The sequence below is a fragment of the Simochromis diagramma genome, unplaced genomic scaffold (assembly GCF_900408965.1).
Source record: "Simochromis diagramma unplaced genomic scaffold, fSimDia1.1 OVJJ01000501.1, whole genome shotgun sequence".
NCBI lineage: Eukaryota > Metazoa > Chordata > Actinopteri > Cichliformes > Cichlidae > Simochromis > Simochromis diagramma.
In genome coordinates this window covers 6434090-6458146 of record NW_024387320.1, presented here as the reverse complement: position 1 = coordinate 6458146, position 24057 = coordinate 6434090, and the positions used below count along the sequence as shown (strand labels likewise).

At 40.8% G+C, this 24057-nt stretch overlaps 1 protein-coding gene across 6 annotated transcripts in view; it reads right to left on the bottom strand.

Moving 5' to 3' along the window:
* The window catches only part of itprid2 (ITPR interacting domain containing 2), a 52968-nt gene that overhangs the window by 9988 nt on the left and 18923 nt on the right, over positions 1-24057 (bottom strand). For 3 of the 6 annotated variants that reach the window (XM_040005841.1, XM_040005842.1, XM_040005846.1), the window contains 9 exons: positions 22823-22847; positions 22244-22339; positions 18751-18898; positions 16742-16802; positions 6630-6737; positions 4780-5146; positions 3197-3380; positions 2543-2588; positions 1233-1318 (listed from right to left, as the gene is read on the bottom strand). In XM_040005841.1, the coding sequence (XP_039861775.1) occupies positions 1233-1318; positions 2543-2588; positions 3197-3380; positions 4780-5146; positions 6630-6737; positions 16742-16802; positions 18751-18898; positions 22244-22339; positions 22823-22847 (1121 nt within the window). The remainder of the gene's footprint in view (positions 1-1232; positions 1319-2542; positions 2589-3196; positions 3381-4779; positions 5147-6629; positions 6738-16741; positions 16803-18750; positions 18899-22243; positions 22340-22822; positions 22848-24057) is intronic. The other 3 variants (XM_040005844.1, XM_040005843.1, XM_040005845.1) reach the window with 3 other exon arrangements.

Below are 24057 nucleotides of genomic sequence, written 5' to 3'. Positions count from 1 at the left end.
CGAGTTGAGTTTATACCAAAAAGTTCTACTTTGGTTTCATCTGACCACATGACATTCTCCCAATCCTCTGCTGTATCATCCATGTGCTCTCTGGCAAACTTCAGACGGGCCTGGACATGCACTGGCTTCAGCAGCGGAACACGTCTGGCACTGCGGGATTTGATTCCCTGCCGTTGTAGTGTGTTACTGATGGTGACCTTTGTTACTTTGGTCCCAGCTCTCTGCAGGTCATTCACCAGGTCCCCCCGTGTGGTTCTGGGACCTTTGCTCACCGTTCTCATGATCATTTTGACCCCACGGGATGAGATCTTGCGTGGAGCCCCAGATCGAGGGAGATTATCAGTGGTCTTGTATGTCTTCCATTTTCTGATGATTGCTCCCACAGTTGATTTTTTCACACCAAGCTGCTTGCCTATTGTAGATTCACTCTTCCCAGTCTGGTGCAGGTCTACAATACTTTTCCTGGTGTCCTTCGAAAGCTCTTTGGTCTTGGCCATGGCGGCGTTTGGAGTCTGACTGTTTGAGGCTGCGGACAGGTGTCTTTTATACAGATGATGAGTTCAAACAGGTGCCATTCATACAGGTAACGAGTGGGGGACAGAAAAGCTTCTTACAGAAGACGTTACAGGTCTGTGAGAGCCAGAGATTTTCCTTGTTTGAGGTGACCAAATACTTATTTTCCACCCTAATTTACGAATAAATTCTTTACAAATCCTACCATGTGAATTCATGGATGTTTTTTTCACATTCTGTCTCTCACAGTTGAAGTGTACCTCTGGTGCAAATTACTGACCTCTGTCATCATTTTAAGTGGGGGAACTTGCACAATCGGTGGCTGACTAAATACTTTTTTGCCCCACTGTATTACTTGCACACGTTTTAGTCTCCAATTAGAGTCAAAGTCACTAGAGCTGCTATTTTATTCAATCAGGACACCTTGATTTATATTGGTGCTTTCTTACCACTGAATGCTCAGTTCCTACTTGCTAAATCTGATTTATGTTAGATTACATAGGAGTACTTTTTTTTCTTTAAATAAGAGAATAAAATAAGCGTTCTAGGCCAGATTTGATTACGCTGCTTGTGATTCTTCTCCTGCTTTGACTAAGTTTTGTCTGGTTTTTCATGATTCATTTCAAATAAGTCTGAAGGTGACGGTCATGAAAAAGAAAAATAGGAGGGATGCACAGAAGAGACTTAAAAAAAAAAGAATGAGAAACAAACAAACAGACCTTAAGGTGGCTGTTGAGATCAGCAGAAGGCTCCTCAGCAAAGCCGCTGCTGTCAGACTGTTGGCTGCCTGTCCTCGAGAGGTCTACTAGAAAGAGAGAAAGGGGAAATAAACAGCTTTATTTCTTCCTGCATTACCCGATCTGTCCTGCAGGTGGCAGAGCAGAATCATTCATAGAAAACATGTTAGCATGCAACAAGAAGCTGTGTAGAAATTCTATGTCTAAAGGAAACGAGATTCTTAGTTCATACCGAATAAAAACACATTAAGATGGAAAGAAAGACAAGGCTTTTAAGTGGATCAAAGCAGATAAAGAAGGGCTGCAGGAAGCTGCTGAACTCTGAATTTTAACTGGGGAAAAAAACAACACTCCACTGGTTTGTTGCATGATTTACTACCAAGCAGTTAAAGAATTTAAAACAAGACTTTCTGACGTTCTGTTAGAAATCCTATAAATAAAAAAGCCCCACCAATTTTTTCCCCCCATTTATAATGAAAGATTTCTTTTAAGATTTCAACAATGTTTTTCTATGAGATCTTATCATGTTGCATATTTTAAGCATCATCAGATTCAAGCATCAATAGGAGTGTTTGATTTGGAACTCCAGTGAACTATATATAGTTTTATGTACTCGATCTGGCTAGTTAAGGATTAAAAGATGGGCTCGCGCTTCTTACAAACAATGCTGTGACTATATGGACAATGAAGATGAACAACAATGTTCATAACGGGCTCTAACAGAATCCACCTTAACAGGGAGTCGGTGTTAATGACAGAAAAGTCCACAGATATTTAGACAATAAAATGTTAAGAAGTGAAATTTCAGCCGTGGATTTCTTCAAAACGTCATTTTCAAGTAAAACGATCTAAACCAGGGGTCTCGAACTCCAGGCCTCAAGGGCCGGTGTCCTGCAGATTTTAGATCTCACCCTGGGTCAACACACCTGATTCAAATGATTAGTTCATTACCAGGCCTCTGGAGAACTTCAAGACATGTTGAGGAGGTAATTTAGCAATTTGAATCAGCCGTGTTGGATCAAGGACACATCTAAAACCTGCAGGACACCGGCCCTCGAGGCCTGGAGTTCGAGACCCCTGATCTAAACAATGAAATTTTTGTATTATTCAAACGTATCTTGGTGAGTGTTCCACAAGGAATGAAATGCATTCAGTCAGTCAGCCCTCACAGACACAGTACACATTTGCATTTTACTGAAAAGCACTGAATACAAACATGACCATCTGCTTGCTTAAAGGAAAAATGCAAGTGAAACGATAAGGTCACTCAGTCAAGTCAAGTCAGCGCTCACCTCCCGATCTAGACGTCCTGTGTGGGTTAGCCTCGTCTTCGTTAATCTACAGAACAAAAACAGGCTGAGTTTTAGGAGAAAGAAAGAACTGAGCAGAATCCTTCCCCTAAATAAAAGCTCAGGCTTTTTACCAACTACTCCGCTTCACTGAGCAGATTCAGGCAACGTGTGTCAACAAGCTCGTTTTTCTAAAGCTGCAAAGACCAGTGGACACGGGTTCTCATCTACCTGACACCCATGTGTCCCTTTTCTGTCTTCAAGAGTTTTTTTGTTTTTTTACCCCCCCCCCCCCCCAATGACGTAAGCTGTTGTAAACAGCTGGTTCTGAGGTCTAAAGTATAGCCTAAATATGCATAAAATTTCACTTCTGCCAGTGTATTACAGTAAGTGGAGGATTTTTGTCTTTATTTGCATGAATTTGAATCCTAGAGTATCTTTCCAAGCCATGCCCACTGGCTAACAGGCTACAAGGGAACCAGTCTGTGAGAACCAACAGCATACATGTAAATGTGAGATGGCTTTGGTAACCTGGGACACCATCACAAACACAGGAACAGCTAAATAGTAGTTGGTGACAACATTGTAACATGCCCATGGAAAGAGGTCACCCACTAATTTGACCAAGGAGTATGAAGCCCCCAGAGAAACCCGTACCTCCTCTATTTCAAAAGAGTCTGCGTTTTCTGTGCGAAGATGTGCCGGCCGTGGCGGAGCCAGGGTGTGAGGAGCTTTCTCTGGGGTGGAGTTTCTTTTCTCCACCTCTTTAACCACCTGAGTGCCTTCCCCTGTTCCCTGGTTGGTTGACTGAAGGTCTGGGTCGGTGGTGTGCTGTTCAGGTCTGATGGGAAGTAGAAGTTAGTCAACTGAGAAGTAACTGGTAGAATATTTTGTTATTCAGTTATTTATATAACCTTAGCTTGACGTCTGAGCAAACTGGGACAGTGGGAGCTTATGTATGAGTACTGCAGCTTTGGATGCATGGATTCAAGCTGGCAGTGAAGTTTCATACTTCATGAAGAGTCTGATATCGGTTATTAATAAATACATGAGAGAGATTAACAGCAGCTTACGTGTTTTGAATTAAAACACTGATGCTATGAGTAGCACCAGGATGCTAATATGACAAAAATTACATCCCAAATTTGAGGTACTTTACAAATATTTTTCTTCTGTGTCATTCAGTGAATAATACATTTTAAGTCATTCAGAGGAATAGTTTTAAATGGAAACTTTCTTGTTAGTCATTCTAGTCACTTCTATTTATAAACCCAATTACAAAAAGGGTTCATACTCTGTATGTAAATAAAAGTAGAATACGTTGACTCACAAATCTCAAACTCATATTTTATTCACTGTAGAAGATAGCTAATGTTTGCACTGAGAAATTGCGGCATTTTAGAAAAAAATACTATCTCTTTTTTTTTTTTTTTAACTCTGATTCTCAGAAGTTAAAAAATAAGCACAGGCTAATTCTGATAATCTGCAGGAGTCTCTGTGGGCAAGGGATAAGGCCACGAGTCAATACTGAATCATGAATACCAGAAACGCAGATGTGAAATGATGCCTGCATCATCATCCAGCGCGATTATGATGGTTAATGACGGTCTTTGGAAGCCTATTCTTGGAGAGTGGTACAGATCTTTACATGCTAGCTAGGAGTACTCTGACTGCTGTTATGTGCAGGGATGCAATCCTCACATCTATTACCTGAGATGATTCAGTGACACCTGGGTTACTCCTTGTACAGGACAATGCCCAGCCTCATGTCTGCAGTTCCTGAATGACAGTAACTGATGGCACTGACTAGCCGTCACATTCCTCAGACCTGAATCCAATTGAGAACATCTGAGATGTTATGGTGCATCTGAAACCAGAGACAGACCGTCTAGGAGCTCACTAATGCTCTGATCCAGATCTGGAAAGAGATCCCCAGGACACCATCTAATATCTTATTTGCTACAGGATTAACGGTAGCAAAAAGCAAAACTAGAAATGGTCTGTGGGCACCACTTGCTAAGTATTTCCCTTTTGTCTCATTTGTTGCCTCTCCATCACACCTGCTGTCACTGTTCTTTGTACTAAAGCAGGTGAAATGGATTCACAATGTAATATGATTCCTAACTGGACAGACCGATATTACTGAGGTCTGACAAAGTTTGAGAACCACTGGCTTCAATATCGATCTATATGTGTCATCCACAACTTCAAACTGGTTTATATGCATTAAGTAATGATACCTGTTGTCTGTTAGGGAACCTGTCTCTCCATCCCCACTGGTTTCCTCTGTAACTGTCGCGAGGGGACAGTTGTCTTTCTTGCGGATGTGTTTTGGGCTAACCACCTCTGCCTGGTGGTGAGAGTTGGTACTGGATCCGTCCTGTTCTGCTGACGCTGGTGCGTCAGCAGGAGCTTCATGTCCATTGGTTAGCATTTGCTGGTTAGGCGTTTGGGCTTCCGTCGACTCTGAGTTGGACGAGAACAAGTTGCGTCTGCTAATGCTTCTCGTGAGGATTTTGGCAGCGTTTATTACTGGGTTCCTCTTCTTCAGAGGAGAAGACAGCTCATCGTCTCCTCCCTTTCGTCCTCCTTTTGCTCCTCCCTCCACTTCTCAGACGCAATTATAAAAAGTTGGAAAAAAGCCAAATCACTAACACTTTGGAGTAACACAAATATTGGTCAAACAACTACTAAAATAACTATTAAACTATTAAAAAAAAAAAAAAAAAAAAAAAAAAGCACCTGTCAGGAGTAGGGATGGGTATCGTTTAGGTTTTATCCGATAAAGAATGGAAAACACAAACTTTGTCCAAAAACCTCTCATGTTCAGCTGTTTTTTTTGTAAAAAGATAACAATGTTAGCCTTTTCTGCAGCTATAGAGCATATATGGTATCACTCTTGGCTGGAAGCAGTGCTTAAACAATGGAAAAAACACAAACTTTGTCCTAAACCTCTCATGTTTAACTGTTTTCCACTTTTTCTTTGGTCATTTTAGCCTTTTTGGCCAGGGTGAAGGGAGTATCTGCCATCAAACAAGAAGACAGCCGCATGTAGCTATGATGATGTTTGCTAGTTCACCTTACATGCATTAATGTAATAACCTGGTTAGCCTACTCAACGTAAATTACACACGAACAACATTAAGCTACTCACGCAGAGAAGAACGGCTGCTGCTGCATCATCATCCTCATCATTTCTGCTACACTGGCAGGGCTAGAGGCCAGGACTCTATTCTTTGTGTTTTTGGGGGATGTTGCTAACTCCGGGTCTGATAACAGGCAACCCACCCGCAGTAGATGTGCTCGGTGTGAGGTCTTGCAGCAAGCTATCAAATACGGCGCATTTCTCGGCTTTTAAAAAAAAAAACGCTATGCGTCGCCAGGTGTTTCATCGGATTCGAGGTGTTACCTCCTTTGACAGTATCACAGTATCAGCTTAAAGCACTTGTTGCAGGCTGCTGAGTTTGCATATTTTGCTGTGAAGTACAGCCAGACTTTTGACCGCTTTGCCTTGGTCATTTTTAATCTGTAGCTCTGCTCTAAAAGAGCATATGTACCTGGCCCCGCCTACTATCCTCGGAAACGTAAAATGATTGGCTAGAATCTAAAGTGTATCACAGCTCAGGAAAAAAAAAGCACCGAAATGTGCGCTGCTTCTCGGTCTGGTTACTACCGTTTATGTCAGAATCGGTGCCATCATGGCACCAGATACCGGTACCCATCCCTAGTCAGGAGGCAAGGGTGCTGATCATGTCTTATTTAAAAATGTCTGTTCATCGTCTATTATGTAAAGTGATCCTTGTTAAAGCATCAAGTTGAACAGATATGACTAAAAACCATATGGACTTTGCTTTCAGTATCAAGTATATGGCTACCCAACTATTCAGCTAGTGATTTTTATCAGTGTTTTTCTAGTCTGATGACTTCAGTTAAATAAGCCCACTGTAATATATTAAGTACATTTTATTGTAAACATCCTCCACAGCAGTAGAAGTCAGATTAGTGTTTGTGCACGACTCTCTGCGCCGCTCAGCCGGTCCAGACTAAAACAGTCCTTCAGTGGACTTTCTGTTGTTGTTGTCGTCATTACCTTGATCCGTAGTGCTGATCCGCTGGACCGGCTGCCCAGAAACTTGACTGTAGAGCTGGAAGAACTCGTTCGCTACTGTTGTCAAGACCTCGATCTGACGGAAACGACCTGAGAAAGAAGGCAGACAAGACGGTCATAACTAGGGATGGGTACCGGTATCGTTCTGACATAAACGGTAGTAACCAGACCGAAAAGCAGCGCACATTTCGGTGCTTTTTTTTCCTGAGCTGTGATACACTTTAGATTCTAGCCAATCATTTTACGTTTCCGAGGATAGTAGGCGGGGCCAGGTACATATGCTCTTTTAGAGCAGAGCTACAGATTAAAAATGACCAAGGCAAAGCGGTCAAAAGTCTGGCTGTACTTCACAGCAAAATATGCAAACTCAGCAGCCTGCAACAAGTGCTTTAAGCTGATACTGTGATACTGTCAAAGGAGGTAACACCTCGAATCCGATGAAACACCTGGCGACGCATAACGTTTTTTTTAAAAGCCGAGAAATGCGCCGTATTTGATAGCTTGCTGCAAGACCTCACACCGAGCACATCTACTGCGGGTGGGTTGCCTGTTATCGGACCCGGAGTTAGCAACATCCCCCAAAAACACGAAGAGTAGAGTCCTGGCCCCTAGCCCTGCCAGTGTAGCAGAAATGATGAGGATGATGATGGCAGCAGCAGCAGCCGTTCTTCTCTGCGTGAGTAGCTTAATGTTGTTCGTGTGTAATTTACGTTGAGTAGGCTAACCAGGTTATTACATTAATGCATGTAAGGTGAACTAGCAAACATCATCATAGCTACATGCAGGTGTCTTCTTGTTTGATGGCAGATACTCCCTTCACCCTGGCCAAAAAGGCTAAAATGACCAAAGAAAAAAGTGGAAAACAGTTAAACATGAGAGGTGTAGGACAAAGTTTGTGTTTTTTCCATTGTTTAAGCACTGCTTCCAGCCAAGAGTGATGCCATAAATCCCCTACAGGGAGTGCAGAATTATTAGGCAAATGAGTATTTTGTCCACATCATCCTCTTCATGCATGTTGTCTTACTCCAAGCTGTATAGGCTCGAAAGCCTACTACCAATTAAGCATATTAGGGGATGTGCAACTCTGTAATGAGAAGGGGTGTGGTCTAATGACATCAACACCCTATATCAGGTGTGCATAATTATTAGGCAACGTCCTTTCCTTTGGCAAAATGGGTCAAAAGAAGGACTTGACAGGCTCAGAAAAGTCAAAAATAGTGAGATATCTTGCAGAGGGATGCAGCAGTCTCAAAATTGCAAAGCTTCTGAAGCGTGATCATCGAACAATCAAGCGTTTCATTCAAAATAGTCAACAGGGTCGCAAGAAGCGTGTGGAAAAACCAAGGCGCAAAATAACTGCCCATGAACTGAGAAAAGTCAAGCGTGCAGCTGCCAAGATGCCACTTGCCACCAGTTTGGCCATATTTCAGAGCTGCAACATCACTGGAGTGCCCAAAAGGACAATGCTCCATCACACGCGTCCAAGTACTCCACAGCGTGGCTGGCAAGAAAGGGTATAAAAGAAGAAAAACTAATGACATGGCCACCTTGTTCACCTGATCTGAACCCCATTGAGAACCTGTGGTCCATCATCAAATGTGAGATTTACAAGGAGGGAAACCAGTACACCTCTCTGAACAGTGTCTGGGAGGCTGTGGTTGCTGCTGCACGCAATGTTGATGGTGAACAGATCAAAACACTGACAGAATCCATGGATGGCAGGCTTTTGAGTGTCCTTGCAAAGAAAGGTGGCTATATTGGTCGCTGATTTGTTTTTGTTTTGTTTTTGAATGTCAGAAATGTATATTTGTGAATGCGGAGATGTTATATTGGTTTCACTGGTAAAAATAAATAATTGAAATGGGTATATATTTGTTTTTTGTTAAGTTGCCTAATAATTATGCACAGTAATAGTCACCTGCACACACAGATATCCCCCTAAAATAGCTAAAACTAAAAACAAACTAAAAACTACTTCCAAAAACATTCAGCTTTGATATTAATGAGTTTTTTGGGTTCATTGAGAACATTGTTGTTGTTCAATAATAAAATTATTTCTCAAAAATACAACTTGCCTAATAATTCTGTACTCCCTATATAGCTGCAGAAAAGGCTAACATTGTTATCTTTTTACAAAAAAAAAAAAAAAAACAAAAAAAAAAACAGCTGAACATGAGAGGTTTTTGGACAAAGTTTGTGTTTTCCATTCTTTAAGCACCGGTTTGAGCACCGTTTAAGCACCGGCACTGTTTCAAAAGTACCGGTTTGGCACCGGTATCGGATAAAACCTAAACGATACCCATCCCTACTCCTGACAGGTGGTTTTTGTTTTTTTTTTAATAGTTTTTAATAGTTTAATAGTTATTTTAGTAGTTGTTTGACCAATATTTGTGTTACTCCAAAGTGTTAGTGATTTGGCTTTTTTCCAACTTTTTATAATTGCGTCTGAGAAGTAGAGGGAGGAGAAAAAGGAGGACGAAAGGGAGGAGGAGACGAGCAGTCTTCTCCTCTGAAGAAGAGGAACCCAGTAATAAACGCTGGTATCGGATAAAACCTAAACGATACCCATTCCTAGTCATAACACACCGCTCCAGAGAGAGAGAACAGCAGGAAAACAAAGAAAGAAAAGGACATGTGCAAGGCTTCCAGCCTGGACTGCTGGCACAGGACAGACTGTAGCCATGAATTTATGCTGACCCTGTTCAACAGAACAAACCACTTTTTTTTTTTTTTTTTAAAGGGCGTAAAGCATCAACCAACTACAAAGCAATGACCAATTTGCTTTTTTAAGTGAAAAAGATCTTAAAGTATAGATTTCTGTATCCTGCATAGTGCTGAGTAAAAAAAAAAAAAAAATCATCTCAGGAGATTCACAGTTTCAGAAAACCAGACACCAGAGCTGTGACACTGCAGGAGACCAGAGACACGAACAGCAACTGTCAGAAACTATGGATTTTTTTTTCAGTTTCCCCTGCTTTTGTATTGGTACAAGCTAAATGTGTGCTCTAGGCTCTAAAAATGAAACGGACATGTTTTCATCCGATTCTCAGTAAAGCTCCATAAATGTAATTTCAGCCTGTTACAGATGAAAGTTGACAGTCATGAGTTTGGCCTTTGCTCTAAAATAGAGCTCACTATACAAGTGTTTATTAGATGAGCAGAAATAAAGGAGTGAATGGTGGAGTGATTCCACAGCAGGACTTCATTCTTCAGAGAAATTGCTATTGTTAAAAATCTGGTTTTAAACAAAATGAATGTTTGGAATTGAAGAACTATTCTGAGAAAAGAAAAACATCAAAAGCTGAACATGGACGTCAACTCCGCCACTCCTTCCTCCTTCTCCCTCCTCTTGGGGTTGTGTAAGTCGAGCTGTCAGTCTTATTTCTAACAGGATGACGACTTGCATACTTTCCTGTCTTCCCTGCTCCCCCTGCCTGTCTCTCACTGTCTAAATACTCATCAGTCTGTTATAAAAACACCGACTTCTGTCTCCTGTCTTTATGTGAACATGTTGTTTCTCGCTTTTATGTAACAACCTGAAACACAGATCTGCTACCTTATATTTCCCTCACCTCTGACTTGCAAATCCAAAACAACAACAACATTTATTTATACTGCATCAGAGGTAAAAAGTAAACACATCATAACTGGATGTGTACATTTGATGGTGCTCTCACATAAACAAAAAGTTAAAAGCAAAAGCCAAGTTGTAGCTTAGAGTTTACTCAGCATCTCTGATGTTTTAGCTTGCTTTAGCTCCTGGGTTCTGTTTCAGTGTGCTTTCACACCTACAGTTTATTTAATCTGGTTTGAATCAGTGCATGTTCTGGACGAGTGGATAACAATGATAATTTTACTCCAAACATCCAGCCAATATTTCAGGCAAAACCATACATAGCAGGCTAGTTGCTACAGTTTCTGTACTCTGTAGTCAACCACAAAGTATACAAGGCTACTGGAAGACGTTTAGCTTGAGTCAGTCAAGGTTAGCATAAACTAACTAAGCAAAAAGACCCTATGCAATGATGCAGATGTGGATGTTGGCCTTTCCTAAAATTTGTTTTTACCCCAAAGTGGCCCAAAAAACCCAAAACCAATTAATGCACCTTTAACCTCCTAAGACCCGAACTCTTTCACGACATGCATTTTTAATTTCTCTTTGATATTTGGGCATATTGCGGCCCGATGAATGAGAAAACAAAGAATTACCAGATTTTTTTTAACCTTATTTTTGTTTTTAAGAAAAATAAGAGCCACATATGAGGATATTTGTTTAAAATTTTGATAGAACAGTAGCAGTATAATGTCCTCGTAAGTGGATATCAGGCCCATGTAGAGCAAAATTGAGTATTTTAGTCTAAATAACCAAAAATGTGATGTCCACATATGTGGATACAGGGTCCTAGGAGGTTAAAATAAGCTGCAGATCAGGCTGTCACTCACTACTCATGACTATAGAACATCCTATTACACATACAGCTGTGTGTGATGATAGTAATACTGTGCGAGTGAATTTCCTGCTCACTGCTGACTCTGCGTTAATGCTCATTCTGAGGATCCTAATACAGGAAGTGAGGATTAAGTGAAAACGGCACACACTCTTTTTCTGTATCCATCCCTGGAGATTTCTTTCTGATGGTGAGAACGGAGCTTACATAACAAACAACAACACACGCATGTATGTCTGGGATCTAGGGAACCAGTGGACGAGTATGAGAATGTTCTGGAAAAGAAGAAAGCCTCCAGGAACCTGAGACGGGCCAGAAACTGTTAAAGGAGCAGTTCATCTTAGACACCCATCTGTAACTTTCATACATTTAGCTTTGAAATAAACATCTACTTAATCTTTTAGCTTTGGAGACCTGGACTGTCTTTTACTGTTACCATGTGTAAGTGTCCAGGTATGTGGAGGTATACAAAAAAAAAAAAAGAAAGAAAAGCTCCTCTGAAGTTTCATCTGTGCCTGTCATTTACAACCCTGGTCCACAAAAGTTGACATGTTGTATACAATGAGTACATCAGCAAAGCAAAATATCAAATGTTGAGACAATACAATACACTTCCTTTAAATTTAATGCAAGGATGTTTCAAAAAACGTTGAGGGCAGAGGGACGTTTACCATTGTGTTGCATGACCTCCTTTTGCTTGATATGAGGTTTCAACAGTTCAGGGCGTTCTTTGTTGCATTTTTCCACTTCGCAATGCTCCAAATGTTTTCAGTTCATCCGTTGTGACCTTCAGAATGTGGTTTGTATCATCTTACAAAATTAAGCAAGGAAATACTTGAAAAACACCGCCAGATATGTAGCACATATCATAACATTCCCCCCATTTTCACAGGCTTAAAAGTAATTGATACAGTTTGAGGGCCATGTGAGGCCTGTCCCCTTCTTATTTAATGTCAGAATGAAGCAGACATAATATCTGAATTTGATTCAAAGGTTTTCAATCTAATTTCAAATGGGGCCCAAAGAGCTGTCAGTGCAAGTGAAGGCAGGTTATCGTTAAGCTGAAAAACCAACCTATCAGAGACAGCAAAAAATTTAGGAGTGGCCAAAACAACAATCGTGAAATAAAGGAACTGATCAGCTCAGCAACACTAAAAAGCCCTGAAAGATCTCAGGAGAAAAACAGCTGATGATCCGAGACAAACCTCATAAAATACATCTGCCAAACACGGTGGAGGAAATGTTATAGCATGGACGTGTATGGCTGTGAGTGGAACCAGATCACTAGTATTTATCGCTCATAGAGCAGCTATTCTCTCCTCAAATTCAGATTCAATGCTGGAAAACTTCATTTCCAAAATGAATGAATGAGCTAAAGCATAACATCACAAAAGATTTTCATCCAAATATTTAAAATAATTATGAAATTTGAAATTCTGTTTGTCCAATCACTTCGGAGTCTCTAGAAATGGAGGACCATGTATAAAAACGCTCGCAATTTCCAAACAGTTCAAGCTAAATTTGTGTTAAATCCTTCACTGGTCTAAAATCCGCTAAAAACTATAGACTTTCTATATTCATCCAATAAACTACAGCTCTAACTGTACAGTCATGGATGCTGACTTTTGAACAAAGGGCTGATAACAGGCTCAATAGTCCATCTTTTCTTTATTTTAAAAACCCACCATCCATGATTTGAAAAAGACTTTCACACACACACACACACACACACACACAAGTACAGCTAGCAGTGCCGCATGAGGGAACAGAACTGCATGACTGGATTATGTCGAAAAAATATCATTAAACTGTTTGCCTATGCAGGATTTCATGGTCTGATAAATAATAAGCTTCAGCCGCTCTCAAATACTCTATAATGATTTCTTCATATTCTAATCTCTAATAATCATGTTGCTGATCCACTGACAGTTAATGCAGCTAATTGTGGGATGTTAATTCAGGTCTTTCCAAGTATTATATGACTTTTTTTCATTTGTTTTGTGGCAACATTTAAATTGAGAATGCACATCACCTTCTAATTTCTATCGTTTCTTTGCACCAGTTCAAGGCAAATACAAGCTTTTCTTTCCGTTTGTATGTTGTTTTTGTATGTTACTAAAATTGTCAACGTTTCTCATTACATCGGTTTGATCTGCAGAATAATATCAGTCAGTAATAACAGTCAAAAGCTGTGACTTCTTTGTGAACTCTTTTAACACCTGAGAGCGTAAGCCTGGAAGAGTTGCGTGATTTGTAGAGAGTCAACGGGTCTTCTGTTGACTCTCAGTCAGGGTGATGTCATGTTCACTTCTTCGCATTCATCTGAAGCGTTCAACACGTCTGATTGTGACGATTAAACTGAAATCATACTGAACTTGAGAGACTGCTGTCAGTACATTTGTGCTCTCCATTTCCACAATGAAGGCAGTGCAAGTGTCCAGCCAAGGTTCGCTGGGCTCTGATGTGTGTAATAAACAAACATTGATAAGAGAGCCACTGCAGACCTTTGGATAGTGTGTGAGAGCATTGCTAGAGTTTGTAGCAATGGACTCAATATAAAAAGCATTAGAACAATGTAGACCGTGCTTGTGGCTGAAGAGGCACAGCTGCTCAGTCAAGACAGCTGGAGATTTCAGCGAAACAGGAAGAAGCCACTTGAAGTTGTTTGTCATATGGAATTCAATGGAAGCCAGCGGGGCCGAAATTAAATATGAGAAATAGGACTGCGCCTTTCCAAACAATACAAGTCAAGAGACAAGGTCAAAGGATTTTTATCATTAATAAATACAAAGAGGTTTTCTTTCCTGTGATATTCCCGGGACAAGTTAAGGTGCAATTATTTCTTTGCACACATAAAAGCTCACAACAATCAGCAACAACATTAAAACAAGAGCGAGTTGAATAACAATCAATCACGCCTTTATAACTCTTTATAAATATCCTGCTTGGAAACAGCGGTGTATGGCATTTATGCAGATGCTCCTTTGATTCGGATCAACTAAACAGTGTCGCAGAGCAAGCATACCCTCTTTCGTGGAAATGGTACTCCCCCAGAAAGCTATCACACCAAACCACACCATAACCCTGCTGAGGGTTGACCCGAGGACCACAGCAAAGAGCCAAAGGTGATGACTTTTATCTGCCCACCACAACTTTGGCTTTGACTCGGTTGAGTCACTGAGCTTCAGTTTGCGTGCCATCAAACATCTTGTGACTCATATAGTTATTACTGGGAGCTAACAAGAAAATGAGGTCGTGACCCTGAGATATGCAGACAGAAATAATATATGTACACGAGCAGCCACACCCACTCTTGGTGTTTATAATGACCTGCATTAGTATTTTAGAAAATAAACATCCAGGCCTGGGACCTTTGGTAAACTAAATGTCAGGATTTCTATTTGGTGGTGATAGAGATTACTTAATTGGCTACTGTCTGCAGCTCACACTCACAATATTGACCTTTCACACCACAACGCTCTATGTAGAAAAATCCAACAGCTGTTGAGATTAACTTTTGTTAAATTTAGTTAATTCTGCAACACACACACACACACACACACACACACACACACACACACACACACACACACACACTAAGAACAACCTTGAATGACAAGAAGAACATTGAGTCCTGCAACAGATGGCATGGCTCCCACAGAGCCCTGATCAACATCACAGAGTCAGACTGAGATCACATGATGAGACACCAGGCGCCGACATGGACTCAATTCAAAGTGTGGCATTATTCTGCAAAATGCCAAAGCCTGCATTGGCATACTGATGAGTCGGCATCAATTTAAACCAGTAATCTAAATTCCAAAGAAGTTAGGGCGCTGTATAAAATGTAAAAAACAAAACAAAAAAAAACAAAAAAAACCCCAGAATGCAATGATTTGCAAACCAGATTTTACTCACAGAAGAACATAAAAACCTTCAAATATTTAAAATGAGATGCACCATTTTAAGAGGAAAAATTTTGGCGCAGTTTGTATTTTGTGGCAGCAACACTTGCAAAAAAAAAAAAAAAAAAAAAAGCAGGCCATGTTTACCACTGTGTGGCAACTCTTCTTCTTTTAACAGCAGTCTACAAACTACAAACTGAAGAGAACAGCTGCTGGACTTTTAGAGAAAGAGTGTTGTCCCATTTTTGTCTGATATCTAGCTGCTTAACAGTCCTGGGTCTTCTTTGTCATATTTTTTTAATTTAGTGATGTTCCAAATGTTAAAGCTAAACTGCCCTGCCTGCAATACAGACCTTTTCACCAAAGAGTTAAGGTCAGTGATCCTAACACTGGTTTTCAGCTTTGTCCCTTACACACAGGGATTTCTCCAATTTCTCCAAATGTGTAGATGATATCATGCTCTGTAGATGAGTCTCTGCAATTTGACTTTTGGGACAATTATTCTGAAATTGCAGCACAGTTTGTAGATGCAGTTTTTTTTGCAGACTGGTGAACCTCTGCACATCTTTGCTTCTGAGAAACTGCCTCTCTAAGATGCTCTTACAGTCCCAGTTACTTTTCCAGCCTTTCGTTGCCTTCTCCCAACTTTTGAGACGTATCGCTGCCATCAAATTCAAACTAAGCCAATATTTTTAATTAAATACTGAAATGTGTCAGTTTAAACATCTTATATATTTTCTATGTACTACTGTGAATAAAATAGGGGCTTTGGAAATGCAAATCAGTGCATTCTGTTTATATTTACATTTACACAGCATCCAAACAGTTTTGGACCTGGGTTTATATTTGGCTTTTATGCAGTTGAGACAGTTGTTCATTTATCATAGTTGACACCACAAATCCACATCTTATGTTAGCCGTTGACAAGTGTATGGCTGGTTGTGTGAAGTGATCGTGACAACAACTTACTTGCAGATAAAAAAAAACAAAAAAATAAAAAACTAAAAAGACAACACCGAAAAAGAAAACAAGGCAGAGCTCGATCGGCCGTATGAAAATATAAATCTGTTGCCTTCAACGAGCACAACAGCAACAAAGAACAGCAAACAAGAAGAAGTGAGACTTTATCATCAATAAACTGGAACAACTAAAAAGTAGAAAAGTGACCAAAGACTCAGTTAAAGTATTCTAGAGCTGAACTAATTTCACCACTGAAGTGATTCATCTTCACACACACGCGCGCGCACACGCAGCTGACTGTCTTCTTCTTGACAGTTTAACAGTGTAAGTGCAGTAAAAAAAAAAAAAGAAATGCTTTGCTAGATCCTGTGTGTGTGCGTGTGTCTGTTCGGTAGTGAGCCAGTACCTTCATGCAAAAACGCATTCGAAAACAAAAAGAGGCCAGGATGTTAGCGGAGCAGGTCTGTGTGCACGTGTGCGTGCGTGCGAGTGTGTGTGAGTTTGGGACAAACAGACCTTTGTCTTTGCTGGCAGTGTTGTCCAGGCAGTTGGCAGAACAGCTAAAAAAGCTGAAGGACCCCACAAAACACCACAATAATACTGGGAACAGGACACACACAGTCACCGAGCTTCACTTCCTCTGCCTACAGTTTCAGGACGTGAACCTCTGAGCTTCTCATCACTATCATGGTTAACCCTCCACCTGCAGCACTGAGGCTGTAGAAAGTAAACCCAAACACCAGAAGAGATGCAGCGGCGTTAAAAGCATGGAGGTACATACTTGTCAGGGCGTAGTTGGGGTTCTCCACCTCCATCCGCTGCAGCTGAGCTGCCAGGTAGACCTGTATATGTAACACAGGAAATAATGCCATTACAAACATTATCTGTGACTGATGGTAATACGGCAGCAGGTTTTCCCCTGCTGATAATGTTTACTTATTAATATAGAGGTAACTAAGAGTCACTGTGGGATTTTTTTTTTCCCTTTATGTTTGCATTCTGTCTGATCAATAGAGAAAGGCAGAGCTTCACTGTAACAACAGTATGAGTCACTGCACCTCGAGCTGTGGGCGCAGGTCTGTACCAATACAGCTGGAAAAGTAACTAGAGGAGCTGGTTCACCAGCCCTCTCCCCGAGCACCACCAGGGCTGATCAAGACAGGCCATAACTCTGCTTAGCTGTGCTTTGGTTGTAAAGTCTATGGCTGTGATACATTAGCTTGTAATTTGGGGAAGACAAATTGCTTTGATTTGTTGCAAGTGTGCGGTAAATTTAATTTAAGCTACTCCTTAGTAAGCATCTCCGTCACTGTATCGAAGCAACACAAGTGAAATAGAGTAGAGCTTAGTTACGTGCGTAACTTAAACCTCAAACGCAGCTGAAGTTTTAGCAGTAAGCAAGTCTGTAGCCACTACTTTGCCGCTCTCATTGACCACATACTGCCTTAGATTATGCTTGAAAAGAAGGACCGAGCATTGTGAGGTCTCACATTTGCCAACACACAACTTTGTGGACCACAGGAAATCCAATAATGATTCCTTGGGAATGTAAGACTTTCAGCGAGGGAATGTCAAAGGGTTTTAAAAAAAATTATTTTACACTCAACATCTATACAAGCCACAATTCTGCACAGTGTGAAGATCCTTGGTTCCTTGGTTCAGCGTTCCTCATTAGCACGCACATGGTAACACTGTAGACCAACTTTTGCACACTAGTATCATGGCTGAACATCTTGTTCTGGTTTTTAGAAACCCCAATAAGAAAAAGCTTACTGCTATTTGGAGAGCTCCAATAAAAACTGGCCTACTGCTAAAAGCCAGAAATAGTATTATGCTCATGCCTACAGAGGTATTAATGATAAAATAAAAAGATAAAACATACCAAAGATTAAAAAAAAAATATGAATAGGAATCTTTTTTTAAAAAGCCAACGATAACAGTTTGACAGGGATTAAATTGTATTTTTGCACCAAGAAGGTGATTCAAGGAGATATTAGACAAAAACTTGGAATATCTCAAAATGGTCATCTTAAAAAAGAGATAAGGGGGCAAGAAGAAGTGGCAGAGCTAAAAACTATGTACAGCAGATGAACTGTAGCTGAAAGTCACGTCTTTAAGAAATAAAAAAACTCCAGCAGAGAGAGCGATGCATGATGATTTCCAATTTCAATAAAACACTGCACCGATTTCCCATTTTCCTGGCAAAATGTAAAGAAACGAAGGGTGGCTCAAAACATTTGCACAATACTATGTGTCAAAAAATTTTACGTCCCTGAATATGGCTAGTGTATGACTTAAAAAAAATATAAAAACAAAAAAAACCCTGAAAAATGTGAATGCTTAACATTTTCTAATAAACCGCAAATATAAAGTAATCATGCAAATAAAGAAGATTTCATTGTTTTTGGAAGTATCTGGTCACGAGAGTATTAAAAAAAAATTTTAAATTTGGAGCAAAATAAATTAAATTCACGTTAAAGTTATTAAAAATCGTCCTGCATGAGTGAGTGTCAGAAGAATTTGCACCAGACCATCAAGTAGACTGTGAAACATTTCACTGAGTAAGTTGAAAGTTGGATCTGCTTGTGCCATTAAATGCAAAGTCAAGGATCACTGAAGTGACTTGGACGTATCCTCTGTGCTCCTGGTTCTGTGAAAGTGTTTGCAATGTACGGCCAGCGACCTTCTGATCATTCACAAGTGTGCATTATAAAAGTGCTAAACAAACTACAACGATGAACTTAAAAAATCAAAACAAAAACAAATCCATTTCTTTTGCTCTATCTGTACCTTGATGTCGATGCCTCGCGCCGAGGAGCTGCTGTTGAAGAACCTGGAGGGAATCTTTGAGGACAGGTCGGGTTCTTCTCGACCAAAGCCAAGGTTTAACAGGATTTCCTCAGGATCCTCCTCGTATAGGTCCAGCAGTTCTGACACACTGCGGAGAGACACACGGGCAGTTAGAGAGAAAGTTCAGAATTAGTCTGAACTTTCTCTCTAACTGCAGAGCGACGACTGCAAATCTGAACCGCTATGAAAACACACAGCCAGCAAGCAGAGTACTGCTCTTCAACTATTTTACTGAGACCTGAATCCTGACCAGCAGCAGAAGACTAATCCATCCCAGATTTTCACCTCAGGTTTTGCCAACACAACAAGTTGCTATTTGTGTAGAGCAGACAGTGTAAAGTAGTTATGCAAAATAGTGTATTTTATATTGTATTTGGGTGATTCTAACACAGTGATACCTGCATTTAGATGAGGCTGCTGTGGTTTCTTTTTCTACCCGCTGATAACTCAGCGAGATAATCGTCTGCACTGTAAGGTGATGATGCTACTCATCTTCATAATACAGTTTCTATTTTTATGTACTTGTGAAATCGTGAGAAGCCACTATACATCATTTACCACATTTAACACCAGCTAATAACGTCAGCCGCCAGACACGCCTGCTGCTCCGACCTCATCGCCTTATCCTGTCCACTCACCACAATCATCCTGATAATTTACCCACCACATGTGTTTATAGGTAAAGGATGTGGACAGCAGATATTTCTGATAGAGTAGTGACACTGCAAGCAATTATTACTCCAACCAAAAACAATTAACCTACATTTATTTCAACACTAGAGGTTCCTGATTCTTTACTTTGGCTCACAACTTTTAAAAAGAATTAAATGTAAGTGTCTGCTCATGGCTAGTGCCCAATCAGAATTACCCTGATGGGTCTGGGAGGATGAGTTGGCCGTCCGATTGGGGTCTGGAGTGTGGGGCCTCCCTGCTGCTGCCGAGCCGGGGCAGTCTGCTTCTCTCCACCCCAGGGAAAAGGGTAACACTACCTGGGTCTGGGTGCAGTTTCCCCCTCCAGGGGCAAGGGTACCTAGACCCGGGGCTTAGAGTACGCTTGGGGAGTGTGATCGTGTGTACAGCGTCTCTTTATGTCTGTCTCTACGTTGGGTGAGTGCTGAGTAAGTGCATATGAGAGCATGAGGGTGGGAATGGATGTTTGTATCTGTGTGTGCCTGTATGTCTGTGTCTATATGTCAGGTTGGGTATCAGGCGCCACCTCTCTGGGGACATCTCAGGCCCTCCAAGGTATGGAGGCCTATCTCCACCCACCACCACTTCCCCTGCCAGTGCCAGACGCCCTCAGACATCGGTGCGTTGGTGGTTCTTTGTATCTGGGGATGGGCGTCCAGGTACACACCGGCTCACTCCTTGGCGGCTGCTTATCGGGGCCTGGAGCCTGGGGCTCGCTCGGGCCACTTCGGGGGTGGGGTGCCCTCGGCCTCTCGGCCTGGGGCTCGGTCACTCTGGCACAGCTGGCTGCCGGCGGAGCTCACGGGCACGTCACTGAAACCCCCCCTGGCTTCTGCTCCGCGGCTGCTGAGTGAACCCTCATCTGGGACTCTCCTCAGCTCTTTCTGGGACAGTGGCGCGGCTGCCCCTCTGTTGGTCTTCCTTGGTCTCTTGTGTTCTGGGGGCCTCTGGATGTCTGGAGTTTTGATCTCCTCCATACCTGCTTCATGCCCTGGAGGACGGGGCTGTGCCCCCCCACACCCCCACACCCTCTAGCAGATCATTACATGAAGGAACCTTTTAAATACAAGCGCGCTCATGCTCACAGGTGTACACACGGGTGCTCACACACACAAACTACACCCTTTTTGGCTCCTACCTCAAAGCACACTGTGCGCTGTCGATCTTACGTGCTGCACAATAATGTTTAATATTTAGTATTTACTGTGATATTCCCACAGATCATCGTGATGTTGTTTATTATGTTGCTCTTTTTTTTCCTTCTGCTCGTTTTCTCTTTTTTCTTTCTCAACAGGTGATCCAGGTGATCGATATATGTATTTTTTGTCTGCTTATTTTGTTGGTTTTTGTTTTTTGCCCTTTATCCACGTCCCTCTTCCCCACTGGTTTTCTTTCTCCCCTTTCTTTTCCCCAGTCAAATCTGTCCCGTATTTAGCAAGTGAAAATAAAATAAAATAAACAATAAAAAAAAATAAAAAAAAGGTGAATCAAATGGACCATTACGGCAAGGCTGGGATGGTCCATTTGGTAAAGTAAATCCGTTGGGCATCTTTCTTTGCCTTTAGACAATAATTCTGATGGCAAAAAGAGCCAAACGGGACAGGCAAAAAAAACAAAAAAACAATTACCCTGATGCTAATATTGATTTATTTAGGTGGGGGTTTTTGCTTTTAAAATTTTTAAATATGAGTACATAAACAGAATATGAGAGCATACATTTTTATACAATTTTTTTTAAAAGAGCTGTGTCATAGATTCACAATGAGCAGGCCATTTATAGTGTAAATATTGAATTAGTCTTGGCTAAGGGAGCTCTGATATGACAGGGAAAGGGAAGAAAGGTGGACAGCAATCACTCTGACTGACATCAGTGTGATTAAATTAGAAGCAGCAACAGTGCAGTTTCCTGTAGATCTCAACTTATTGTAAAAACTTTCATAAAGAGAGAAAAAAAAATAGCAAAATTTAAAACACTGGATAATTCTGAGATCCACAGATTTTCTCAGTAGGGAATCTCCTAACTACTGCTCGACATCCAAGGAATTTAAAATAAGATGGTTTTTGGACAAAAACTCTTGCACTCCTCTTGAATAGATAACACTTCCTCTTAGAAATACACCCTGACTTTGACCTTTATGGACAGTAATTTTGTTTGGCTACAAATGAAAAACTTGAAGTACCAGACTGTTTCTTAAAGTTCACCATCGGGACACTTCTTCTGAGAAACTAGTTTGAGAAATGCTGTCACTTCATTACTTGGCAGACGATTGGATGAACCATCTGTTTATCACCATCTACCATGGGCAAACTTCAACTAATCAGGTCATCAATTCACAGGATGCCGAGCGTGCAAAAGAGGACATGCTACCATATAGTTACAGCAGTGCAGCTGCCTATGTACTTAGAATATTACAAGATTTATTTACATTTAATTTATTTGTTACTGCACTTAGGTGGTAATAAATAAATAAAATCATTGGCATGTGATTGGATGAAGCATCTGGCTAAAATAAATGCATAACTGCAGTCGCACTGGCTAGGTGCTTATTGGTCAGACTTACGTTTAACTAACAGCACAACTTAAAACCTTGCAATGCAGATACTCTACTGATTAAAATCTTCAACTCCCTTGCAAGGTAAACTAAAGAGTTCTCTGGTTTGAGATTTAATATCAGCATCTCTGAGAGTTACTTTCTGGAGATCCCTGCACAAATCTGAGTGAGAAGTGAGCAAATGAACTGACCTGGACACGGTGCTGCTTTTCCCAGATCCTGTGGAGTTCATACTCTTTCCTTTCTCTTTATATTGGCTCCTTTTCTGATCCGCCGCAAGATCAAAACTGCATACGAAGCATTAACATACAGAGAGGCATTAAATCACGCACGTGCATGTGAGAGAAGGGAGAATCTAAAGCTGTTTTTAAACATGAACTCTGGAAAACATCAGGAGAATCAAATCAAATCAAATGATTCACCACATCTGCTGCTTTACGTGTTTCACATGTGTTCTCAACACTTGAAATAAACTGGTTTATGCAAGCTGCATGAGTCGAGCATGCAGGAGGCAGGGCACAGGACAACTGCTGCTTACTGTGAATTCATAGTAAGCATTCAATTACTTACTCTTTTCCTCACATGGGTGAAATTATGCATTTCATGGACTCTGACAGAGCTGGATGAGACATTAAATGGCCTTTCTCGTGCTCAATCTTTAGTACAGAGTCCATCTATGTCAGGTAATGTCTAGAAAAGCTTCAGGCTTAATGCACCAACCAGCTGCCACTTTATTTACCGAATGTAGAGAGTAAAACAAATGAACTCACCAGGCTTTGGTTTGAGGATAGTTGGCTGCAAAAGAAGAACATGAAAATATTAAGTACACATCCAAATACAGAATGCTGAGCAGCATTACTGTGTCACTGCTCTGTGCCTTTAATCAATAATCTATCAGAAACTTTCCCCCTGACCAAATCAACATAACGAAAAACACAGAACAGGACAAAAAGGAAACCATAAAGTCCCAATAAATCAGCTATATAAACAAGTTTTGACTTGACCAGAATCCCAGGGGACTAGAGGTTGGACAAAACTAGCCTTAAAAATGAAGGGAAAAAAAAAAAAGGAGTCAGGATGTGAAAGTCATAAATAAAATGAAAACACTGCATTAAAAATGGCAACAACCAAACAACAGCACATTAAAATACACCGTCAGAACATTTAAGAAACAAAACAAAAAAAGCATGACATGAGTGCACTTAAACCAAACAGCTAACCAGGGGAATATATGTGGATCTTTCAAAAAGATGAAGTATTGTCAACAACAGGGCGGTACTTAATGTGGGTGGCTGATTTTTTTTTTTCCTGGAGTCTGGCAGCAGCAAGTGGGAAATATTTTGGTTTTAAAGGCGAGAGTAGGCGACTACGAGGAGTTAACGGGAGGATGATGCAAGTCACCTTGAGGCGGATTATGGCATTAGAAGCCTCTTTAGAGCTGCTCTGCAAAGAACAAACAGCTGCACTGGTTACCAAAGAAATACATGACTGATGTAATACGATCTGGAATTTTACTAAGCCAATACAGGAGTGATGTCTTGTCTTTTCTTTGTAGCAGCTGCATCTTGGACAAACACTAGTCAAGAAGGGGTGTAATGAGACAACTAAGTACAGGGAGCTGTCGAGTAGTCTAGTCAAGAGGTGATAAAACAAATACTGGATGAGTCATTGTGGGATAAAACTGGTTTTAATTAAGCTAAAATTCCTAAGCTGATAAAAGCTATCATTCACAGAGACTGCTAATTTGAAGAAGACATTAAAAAAAGAAAAAGATTTTTGCGTTCGTCGCGAGTAGAAGAGGAACCTTTTAAAAGGTTAGTAACTAAGCTGATTTCACTTTTGCCCGAGTTTAGCTGAAATATGTCTTTGAATATGACAACATTTGGACGGCCAAAGAGGTTCTTCAGTGAACAAACTGTTTCCACAGACTTCAGGGGAAGTAAAATTACACTTGGGGGTTGCCATATAAATTGGGGGCATCACGTAAAAAATGGTTTCCTATTGT